General features: G+C 46.5%; 4 protein-coding genes across 4 annotated transcripts in view; 1 reads left to right on the top strand and 3 right to left on the bottom strand.

Annotated features, from left to right (window-relative positions):
- Positions 1–2,087, top strand: part of LOC126570140 (probable cationic amino acid transporter) — an 8,198-nt gene extending 6,111 nt beyond the window's left edge. The window contains exon 10 of the mRNA XM_050227677.1: positions 1–2,087. This exon is cut by the window's left edge and continues 1,592 nt beyond it. The gene's annotated coding sequence lies outside the window, so the exon portion shown is untranslated.
- Positions 2,088–2,100: 13 nt separating this feature from the next.
- On the bottom strand, positions 2,101–3,926 carry LOC126570139 (carboxypeptidase Q-like). The gene is made up of 3 exons (XM_050227676.1): positions 2,556–3,926; positions 2,356–2,481; positions 2,101–2,279 (listed from the first exon to the last, which is right to left on the bottom strand). Exons 1-3 carry the CDS (start codon positions 3,794–3,796, stop codon positions 2,144–2,146), a joined length of 1,503 nt encoding a protein of 500 aa, XP_050083633.1. The 5' UTR covers positions 3,797–3,926; the 3' UTR covers positions 2,101–2,143.
- A 121-nt stretch (positions 3,927–4,047) lies between these two features.
- On the bottom strand, positions 4,048–5,735 carry LOC126571919 (carboxypeptidase Q-like). The gene is made up of 3 exons (XM_050230818.1): positions 4,558–5,735; positions 4,373–4,495; positions 4,048–4,308 (listed from the first exon to the last, which is right to left on the bottom strand). Exons 1-3 carry the CDS (start codon positions 5,733–5,735, stop codon positions 4,164–4,166), a joined length of 1,446 nt encoding a protein of 481 aa, XP_050086775.1. The 3' UTR covers positions 4,048–4,163.
- Positions 5,736–5,998: 263 nt separating this feature from the next.
- LOC126581160 (probable RNA-binding protein CG14230) lies at positions 5,999–8,331 on the bottom strand. Its single transcript, XM_050244638.1, has 4 exons — positions 7,977–8,331; positions 6,959–7,916; positions 6,365–6,885; positions 5,999–6,290 (listed from the first exon to the last, which is right to left on the bottom strand). The coding sequence occupies exons 1-4, from the start codon at positions 8,167–8,169 to the stop codon at positions 6,070–6,072; spliced, it is 1,893 nt and encodes a 630-aa protein (XP_050100595.1). The 5' UTR covers positions 8,170–8,331; the 3' UTR covers positions 5,999–6,069.
- Positions 8,332–10,000: the final 1,669 nt, after the last annotated feature.

Here is a 10,000-nt window from a genome sequence, read left to right as displayed (position 1 = left end):
TCTACAATTAGTTGTTATCAGCCATACTATTCTAATGCTGTTCCTCATGGCTTGCTGAGAACAGATAGATGCAAAGTTTTTTTTAAAGTTTTTAGGTCCGTGTTGGACCGCGATGAACATTTCATATTTGTTCGTGGAGAGAAACAGAAGAAAAGTGATTGACTTTGATCTTATTGAAGCTTCTTCTGGTGGTGGCACAAACGGCGAGTTAAAGCATTCAATCAATCGTTCAATCACCTGCGGTGCGTATAGGGAAGGGATGTGCTGCGCTGGAGGTGTAACTTTAAATAAAGAAAAAGAAAAAAAACATTACGTAAGCATAAACACGCATAAACAAGTGAGAAATCAGCATCTTTCATCAAATTAAGTGATATTTTACTGTTGAAGTTGTTAATTGAGTAAACATAATAAGGGTTTAAAAAGAAAAGACAAACAAACTATCATAATATACCACATGTGTGCATGTGCATGAGGGATGGGAGAGGAAAGGAATGATCACATGCCGAATCCAAAGGATTGCCGGAACATGGACAAACCCGAGAGCACTATATGCGTTGTTGATGCGATATATTCCGCCTACCACAACCGGTGGACAACAGACAGCAGGCGCCAGGAATTGTGTTAGGATTAAGGAGATATTACCATCCGTGAGGATCCACACAGCATTCGATGGAAATGTATTCTGTTTGTCACACACATCTTGGCTCATTCTTAAAACATCTATATGGTTCTTCAAATGACCGTGCTCCGCATTATGACTCTCTTTACCACTAATGCTGCTGAGTATGCCACCCGATGTACCACCAAACGGTGTTTCACCGTGAGTAGAGAGCTACAAATGCACTTTCAGCTCTATGATCATAGCGATCTGATCATACTTAACAAATCCTACTAGCAACGAACAGGATAACTACCTTGCAGTGATCGGCAGCGAACAGCAGCAGCAGCAGTTGAAACCATTTTGACTTTTCTATGTGTGATATTTACCTACGACACAGTAACGTAATAGAACTCAACCAATTACGCATGCAATACACATTCGTATACACTTGAGACAAACGGAATCAAGTTTCCTCCCAAAAGCACATCCTCTATCTAGTCTACTACAGGAAGCAGAACACAACACAACATAACGTACAAAAAAGGACACATGCGAACCTCAGCGGGCGGGCTGAAGGACACGCTGAGAAGCAACCAAACCAAATACAAAGCAGCTGGACGACATCATACAACACAAAAGACTATACAGCCAACCGTAAGGGAGAGAATGCATTTTCATGGCGCCGTGCAGACGAACAAATCAATCTCCATTTAATATATAAATATATACATGAAATCCTTATATATTATACATAAAAAATATATACATATACATATACATAGCTAGTACGTCTATTTAAATTTTTCTGGATGCTGTGGTTCAGACTGACCGCGATCCACACTGTACTTCTTCACGTGTATAGAGAGCCAAACAGATTTAAAACTACTAAAATTAAATCACAACAACACACATTTACATATTCACACAATTCAGCATAAGCATGAGCAGCAGCAGCAGCAGGAAAATTGGTGCGACTATTAACAGACGAACATAGATTCGCGTTGTTCAGAGAATGATGTTTAACGGGCAGCAGAGCAAAGTACCGGAAGTTTAACAAAGCATCTCAGCAAAAAACTGACATACTTAAGAGTATTATACATGAATGTTCGTTGAGTTACACGTGGCGTTATGGGCAGGGGTGTGTTGGAACGGAGGAATATATGTTAAATAGTACAGTTTACAGTGCGTGGCATAATGTAATTGCTCTCCTGGTTTACACAATGTTTCGTTCTCGAGAGATTTCTCATAGCCTGTTAACTGATGGAAGCTACTATAAAGAATCGATTACGAGCAAAATTGAGCAAACAGGCCAAAGGTGCCGCATCAGCAAACAGTTACTCATTACTATACTACTAGTTAAACCACACCGGGCAACCAACCAGAAGCAACCAGAGGTGAACAAACGGATACGGAGGGTAACCGAAACAAATCTTAGACATATGAAGACGCCACCACCAAACACTGAGAGTACCATGGATGAAGAAATAAAACGCAAATCATCAAGAAAATCGATTTAACTTTATTTAAAGAGAAATGAAAAGCCTACGGTTGCAATTCTTTCGGAATGTTTACGCTTAAATCGGCCACAACGTATGCTGCAGCTGCCCACAGGGCCGCACATTTATCCAGACTTTTCCGATCCTCTACCTCCATCGTATCACCGGCCGAATGATGGAACCTGTGCAAAGAGAGGCCGAATGCCAACATTAACAACGCATGTTGCGTATTCAACCACGTCCACGACCTGTACTTACCAAAAATATTTTTCGTTTTTGTTCAACAATGAAGCCCCCGGGAAGCCACGCGTCGTCCAGTGGCTTATATCCGGCCCTCCGTCAGTTGGGGTAGCGAACTCGGTTGCATTCAGAGGAGACATTAGCCTGTAAAATTTGAAATGAACACAAAAATATCATAAAACATCGGTTGGTTGATCGGCGGAATTATGTTTACTTACTTGACGATCTCTCTGAAGATGCACTCCGCATCAGTGTTGCCAACGAAATCCAGTCCTCGTGGCTCAAAGGTTCCGATGTCCGATTCGAAGAAGAAATTAAATTCCTTCTCTTCCTGCGCCTTATGGCCCTCCTTATACGCGGCTCCACCGTAAAGGCCCTCTTCTTCTCCCGTCCAGAGGATAGCTCGAATCGTACGCCTTGGGCGCAATCCCATCGCCTTCAGGAAGCTGATGGCTTTCCAGGATATCAATGCACCACCTCCATCGTCCATAGCACCCACACCGACGTCCCAGCTGTCGAGATGACCGGAAACAACTACCACCGAGGTGTTGGTGTAGGTCGTCCCCAACAGCTCACCAATCGTATTCCTCGAGATTACCGGTTCCATGGGTCTGTCTGCCATCTCCAGATGAATCTCCATCTTATCGCCACGTCGGTACTTTCGCAGGAGCATCATCGCATCTTCCACAGTGATACAGGCAACGGGAATCTTCTTAACATCCTCTTGATAATGCTGCTGCCCAGTGTGCGGCGATCCGATCGAGAACGGGGTTATTGATCTTACCAACGCAGCCACGGCTCCCTTTCGCGCCGCAACGGAGGCAGCTTGGCTTCTGTAAACCACCGTACGCCCATAGCTCTCCCATTTCGGCGCGAACACCACGATTTTGCCCTTCACCTGCTCCGGCGGAATGGTTTCAAACTCTTTGAACGATTCCACGGCCAGAACCTCGGCAATGATACCTCCACGGGGTGTTCCAACGGTGCTACCGAGACCCAGCAGTGGAAGGCCCTTGTGGAACGGTTTAACAAGCTCGGCATTCTCATACCCCCGTACCCAGTGCGGTACGGATGCGTTCTCCGTGTGCACGTTCTCCAGCCCATCGGCCTTCATCCGTTCCACCACATAATCAATGGCTTTCTCCAGCTGCTCACTACCGGCAATCCGAGAGCCGAAGGTATCAACCAGCTCCGCCAGGTCATCCCACGTTTGACCCGCAAACTCACCGTTCACGATCTTATCGACGATCTTGTTCACGATCGGTTGATAACCACGGATTTCTGCTACTAACGCATCAGGTAACTGGCAAACACCATTACTATCCTTACCGAATCGATCGATTCGATTATCGGCAATCCCGGCTTGAGCCCAAGCCACCCAACAGCTCAACAGGCTTAAAACTAACGCGAATCGTGTAATAATCTGTTGCGTATCACCGAATGGCCGAGTGCAAGCCATCTCTACGTTAAACTAAAGTAAAAAGGGTTCGAAATGGACCGATTCTTCGGCTGGACTTATCGCTTACGAGGCTTATCGCAACAAGAACGCGACGACCTATACGGAGGAAGGGAAGCGAAAATTGTTTATTATTTTCCAGCTGACCGATGGCGATTCGTTCTGAACCCCGTTCTAGCAGCAGGGCGTTTGCACCAAACCCCTTAACCCGATTACGGAGCAGTTTAGCCGGTTAACGATCTGTTTCTGATTCAGCCACGCTCGTATTGCATACCTGCCTAAGGCAAGAACATAATTTATATGTACGTACATTTTTCAAATGGTCTATTATTAATTTATTGAAACGACGATATTATCAGCTGCAAAGTTCTCAATCAGTGTAATCGGTTACATCCTTCGGAATATCGATGCTCAAATCGGCGATAACATAGGCCGTAGCTGCCCATAATGCGGTGCTTCTATCCAAATCCGCCGGATTCTCTAGCTCTATGGTATCGCCGTGGCTGTGATGGTACCTGTAAAGCAATAGAATACATTTTAAAAAAACATTTTTTGGGCACTACCGCTGCTAGAACTTACCAGAAATAGTTTTCATTTTTGTTACGGAGTGAAACGCCCGGGAAACCGCGTTCCAGCCAATTCCCAATGTCGGAGCTGACAACGCCGGTAGTGTACGTAAATTGCTCAAACCCCTTCATAAGCCTGTAACATTAAATACTTTTCGTTGTAATAAATGTTTTAAAAGCTAATCCAGCCATACTTACTTTGCAATTTCTGCAAAAATGCATTGAGCTTCGCTGTTGCCGGAAAAATCTAGTCCCAACGGTTCGAACGTACCAGAGTCCGATTCGAAAAATACGTTAAACTCTTCCTTTTCCTCCGTCGCATGCTGACGCTCGTAAGCACCCACTCCCACCAATCCTTGCTCCTCGGCCGTCCAGTACACTGCTCTTATCGTACGCCTTGGACGTAATCCCATCGCCTTCAGGAAGGTGATGGCTTTCCATGAAATGAATACACCTCCAGCATCATCCGAGGCGCCAGTTCCCACGTCCCAGCTGTCCATGTGACCGGAAACGACCACAACCGAGGTATTCTTGTACACCGAACCCTGCAGTTCACCAACGGCATTTCGCGAAATCGTTGGATCCAAATTGGTTGCATCCATTTTGAGATGAATCGACATACGATCGCCACGACGATATTTACGCAACAGGAACATGGCATCCTCCACGGTGATAGCGGCCGCTGGTATCTTTCTAACACCCTCCTCGTATCGGAGCGCTCCAGTGTGTGGTGTTCCGATGGAAAACGGGGTCATCGATCGGATAAGTACGGCTGCTGCTCCCTTTTTGGCGGCCGTTGAAGCAGACTCGTACCGGTAGCGTCCCGTAGGCCCATAGCCTGTCCATTCTGGGGCAAATACAACAATCTTTCCACGCACATAGCGATTCGGAAGTTTTTCGAACTCTTCGAACGTTTCCACTGCAATCACCTCCGCCACGATGCCCTCGGGAGGAGTACCAACGGAAAGGCCAAGACCCAGCATGGGCAGATCCTTACGAATTGGCGCAACCAACTCGGCCCATTCGCGACCTCGAACCCAATGCGGTACAATAGCTTCCTCGGTGTGCACATTTTCGAGCCCCTCATCCTTCATACGTGCCACTGCAAAGTCGATCGCATCTTCCAGCTGCTTGCTGCCGGTCAGCCGCGGTCCGAATGCATCCGTAAACTCGCGCAAACTGTCCCACGTTTTGCCAGCAAACTCACCCGAAACTATTTGCTCGAATATACGATCAACCACCGGTTGATAGCTCTGAATTTCCCTACGCAGGCTTCTAGAAAGATCACATTGCAACTCTTGCGCAGCCGTTAACTGCGGTGAAGAAACCAAAACCGCAACCACCACACCAAATAGTACCTTAGGCAGCGAACGCATTGTGCTGAATGTTCGGTTATTGGCGCAAATTGATTTAAAACGGTTCCATCTATAGATCCATTCATTCGGCCATACTCTCAAGGATTCCCGCAATGATTGATAACGTGACAAGCAGGCGCGATACGACACCAGATAAGATTTAATTTGAATATCATCACGCAACTCTCAACCCCTCTTGAGTAGGCTATTGTGTCAGCAAAACCCGATTACGATTACACTTCAAGGGCCACATCTCAAAAGCACTCAATCAATAGCACAGCTAATTGTGTGTAATAATCTTCTATTTCCATTTTGAGCGTAAACTACAAACGCTCCAACAGTGTAATTATGGAGCTTATTTTTTCACATTTCCTCGGGTCATCACTTTGAACCCAAGCTTTGATTTCATTTTCATATTTTTACCCTCCCGTTGTCGACGTTTTTTGTAGATTTTCTTGAGGTCGTCCACAGCAAGCTCCTTTCGCTCAGCATTTCCATTCGCCGCTGCCTTTCCGTCACCGGTGGGTTGTGGCACGTTTTGGGTAGAAAGAAGGATGCCAAAGAACTTTCGTCCATCTGTTGGATGAAAGGATAGTGTTACAATCAATTCAGTAACCCAGCCTGACCTTCACCACCTTCCAGATACTGACCATCGAATCGAGAATCGTTGGGAAGGAAGAAAAACTTTTCCTTCCAAATACCCTGCCGCGAATAGTATCCAGCCTTCCGTTGGGCAATGTTTTTGGTCACCTCGTCATCATGTATCTTATCATCCACTCGTTGATCCCCATTCTCTTCGGGTTCTTCTTCACTTTCGGACGATTCGTGCTTAAACCGTGCACCGCTATCCTTCGGACGGTCGCCCCTCGTGTACTGTTCCTGTTGATTGCTTTCGACATCATCGTCCGCCGCCGTGGAAGCCTTGCCAAACATGGACAGAAGACTGAATCCTCCTCCGCCTTGTCCGTTACTTTCACCGGAAGCACCCGTTAGTAGACCGGTGAGGTTATCCGACACTTTGTAAAACTTTTCATCCGTTACTTTGTAATCATTCTCGCGACGTTCCGCCTGTTTGATCGTAGACAGTTTGCTTCGATTATCCTCCGATGGTTCATGTTCCAACTCGTTCCTCTGCGATGGATCGAACCGTTGCATCTGCGGTGCATTACGCCTGGAAGAAGAGGTAAAAATGGTTTATTGTCAGTGAAAGAAAATCATCATCTTTCTACGCTTCCGGTACGTACTGCTCGTTACGCTTGTCGCTAGCAATGGGCTTTCCGGTCACATTCGATAGAATCTCCAACTGTTTGAGACGCTCTTTTTCCGCAACTTTGTTCTTTTTGGACTTTGCCTGATCGTCCTTTTTAACCGCGTCCTTATCCAAAAAGCGATCATCGAGGCGAAAGCGGTTGTCCCCTTGATAGGCTGTTTGCATTTCATACAGCTTCTGGCCTTCCTGTCCCGATAGCTGCTTGCGTACTTTAAAGTTTCCCTCGAAACCATCATCGTCCCCATCTCCGTCTTCGTCTCCATCGAATAAAGCGAGCTTGCGTTTGCCAGCGCGCGACCCGTCTTCAGCTTCATCGTCACTGAATGCAATTTTCCGCTTGCTGCCCAATCCCTCACCTGATAAGGCATTCTTGATCGCCAGCTTTTGCTGCTCATAGGCCGAGCTCAGTTTCGTAAGACCCTGCTTCCGCTTCTCATCCGCTATGCGCGCCTTCTCGCTCAACTGCTTGCCATCTGCTGATCGGGTTTTGTGCGTCTTTGAGCGATCGATCACTTCCTTCACTTGCCCCGTGATGGGGACGATCTTCAGCTTTCCGTGCTCGATGTACGTTTCTTGGTTCCACTTTTTCACCAGCTCCGGTTCTTCCTTTTTGTTGCTGCCCGGACCAGCAGTAGGAGCACTTGTTTTCTTCGTAGGTTCCTCCTCCTCATCGCTATCGGAATCCGAGCTTTCCGAGGAGCTGCTTTCACCTGGCTGTCCCAAACTGGGCAGTGTAGGGAGTTCTTCGCGGTCGGCTTTGCTCGGTTTCGTATCATTTGACTGTTCAACGGTGGAAGTGGCTTCACTTTTGATCTGCTTCTGAGCTCCCGCTTCTTCTCGCTCACGTTTCAACCGATCGAGGAACGATTCCTTCGCTCTGGATACATTCAAAAATGTGCCTTTATATTTCTGTTCGCGGAATTCCTTGATGCCTAAAAGAGATCAAACAAATGTTATCTCGAGCCACGTAAAATGGGAATCGGCAAACTTACACTGGGACACGATCCGGTCTTCCGTCTTCAGCGACACAAAACCAAACGTATCCGCGGCTCCGCTGAGGGCGTTGGGTTTTGTCTTGACCTCCACCGATTCTACAACTCCGTAGGCACCAAACTCGGTCCTCAATTCCTCCTCGCTCGTCCCTTGAGGGATATTTCCAACGAACAACCGGAACGATTTCGCCATCCTGGCGTGCTTGGCGGTGCGGATTCCTTTCCGATGGTAGACACCCGGAGATTTCCGTGCTCTCTACAGTTGATTGTGAGCCGGTTGATTGGTTCCGCACAACGTAACAAAAGGATTTAGCAAAAGGAATCCTTTAACCTCGTGTTTAGAACACGAAACACGTTTTCAAAAACCACCCAAAAAAATGTAAACAAACCGGGAAAAGTGCTCATATTTAATCGATCATCACTGTACGGTTCGTTTATGGGGCCCAGTGTTCGCAATCCAACAGCCCTAAAACGATGATTTTCCCCTGTTTTTCTAATAATTTCCCATGATTTTTGTTAAAAATCGTGTCCTTTTCGTGTAGAATGCTTAGCAATTGTGATTAAGGATGAATTTGGATGACTTATTCTGTTTTTAGTTACGTGCTACCAGCACCACCCAGCGAGAAGTCGATCAACACTCGTTCATCGATTATTTTTTGAAATTACCGTTGCTATCACGTGGCGATGGGAGCAAAAGGCGCATTTTCGTTGATTCCATTTTCTTTTCCCTTGACTATGCACTCGATCTAGACGACAACGATGTCCTGCGAACAAATCACGATTTATTTGTAACAGTGAAAAAGCTGATCGATCCGTTTTCGACTCGCCATAAATAACAAATTTAACAAATGCTGCTGGGCTTTGTATCGTTCGAAAGCATCTTCTTGTGGCTTGACCATTGGAGAGGCAAAGGTGTGTGAGGTCGTCGCTGGGTATTTCTTTTCTCGTCGACCCCGTTACACCGTGCAGGCAGGCACCGGGGAGTTTTGATGAAGGTCCCTCGTCCGTTTACCTGGCTTGACTTTACGCAGTACGCAGGCACGCTGGGCTTCACTTTCGGATCTCGGCATGCTTTGTCGCACGAACATCATTGCCAAAACAATGATCAACTCTTCAGCCGGTTCCCCGGGTTGCGCGCAGGGCGAACAGGGTCCTGAATCATCATCCCTCCGTCCGTTTGGGCTTCGTCCTTCGCTGAAGTGGGTGCTGGGTTGTTTGTAACGGTCGGAGATCTTTGTTTGCGATTTTCCATTTCATCCGAAACTACTTGAACTGCTCCTACTAGCCCGGTCGGCTAAAGCAAAGCACTCAAACCTCTCTTCGGGGGGGCCAAGAAACACCGCGGCGTGCCAAGCTGCATCCTAAATCGCACCGAATGCCAAATTTGTCGATCCGATTATCCAGAAGTGGTAGCCGCATGCTGTACATTCCTTATCTGTTACCATCAGCAAAATCAATTCTGATCTCTTTGCCTGAGGCTATAGTCTATAAGCTGTATTAAAACTTTTTCCGAAATCATAAAACGAGTTCGGATGAACTGAAAATTCAATCGTCATTAAGCATTGCGGGATTTTGTATTGAAATTGAAATAATAGAATATACGGCCGTCTTGTGGTTCGTTCCCGAGAAAAGAGCATCGCATTGGTACACCAGTACCCTGCCTGAGGATGTTTTCTTATGACCTTTCCTGTGAGACATGTGATATATGCATCCCTATATTTCATAGATTCATAGAAATAAAAGAGAAAGAAAAAAAACACGAGTCCCTCAGACCCTTTGGCCCCTGGCTGAACGTATACCGGATTCGATACGATCCTTTTTCCGAACCTGCATGGTATGGCTTTGGCCTTTTCATCCTGTTTAAGTTTCGCTCGCCAAAGAAAGATCTTTTCATAAGTTTGACAACGATCGTTTCCCGTTCGTCTCATCTATTGGGGTGTGCGCGATGAGGGGGAAGCAGTGGCACACATACGGGCCACTCAACAATAGACTCGAATATGCTTTCGAGTATCCTTCAGCTCCAG

Source organism: Anopheles aquasalis, chromosome 2 (genome assembly GCF_943734665.1).
Source record: "Anopheles aquasalis chromosome 2, idAnoAquaMG_Q_19, whole genome shotgun sequence".
NCBI classification, from domain to species: Eukaryota; Metazoa; Arthropoda; class Insecta; order Diptera; family Culicidae; genus Anopheles; species Anopheles aquasalis.
Note: the sequence above shows the minus strand (reverse complement) of the source record. Positions and strands in the feature narration are given on the sequence as shown.

Bases quoted from the DNA above. Each gene is read 5' to 3' on its own strand.
- LOC126581160 (XM_050244638.1), bottom strand. From the start codon at position 8,169: ATGGCGAAATCGTTCCGGTTGTTCGTTGGAAATATCCCTCAAGGGACG. The intron at 7,917-7,976 runs GTAAGTTTGCCG...GATCTCTTTTAG, and splicing joins AGACCGGATCGTGTCCCAGT to GCATCAAGGAATTCCGCGAA. The intron at 6,886-6,958 runs GTACGTACCGGA...CTCTTCTTCCAG, and splicing joins AGCGACAAGCGTAACGAGCA to GCGTAATGCACCGCAGATGC.
- LOC126570139 (XM_050227676.1), bottom strand. From the start codon at position 3,796: ATGGCTTGCACTCGGCCATTCGGTGATACGCAACAGATTATTACACGA. The intron at 2,482-2,555 runs GTAAGTAAACAT...CAAATTTTACAG, and splicing joins ATCTTCAGAGAGATCGTCAA to GCTAATGTCTCCTCTGAATG. The intron at 2,280-2,355 runs GTAAGTACAGGT...CTCTTTGCACAG, and splicing joins AAAAACGAAAAATATTTTTG to GTTCCATCATTCGGCCGGTG.
- LOC126571919 (XM_050230818.1), bottom strand. From the start codon at position 5,735: ATGCGTTCGCTGCCTAAGGTACTATTTGGTGTGGTGGTTGCGGTTTTG. The intron at 4,496-4,557 runs GTAAGTATGGCT...TTAATGTTACAG, and splicing joins ATTTTTGCAGAAATTGCAAA to GCTTATGAAGGGGTTTGAGC. The intron at 4,309-4,372 runs GTAAGTTCTAGC...ATTGCTTTACAG, and splicing joins AAAAATGAAAACTATTTCTG to GTACCATCACAGCCACGGCG.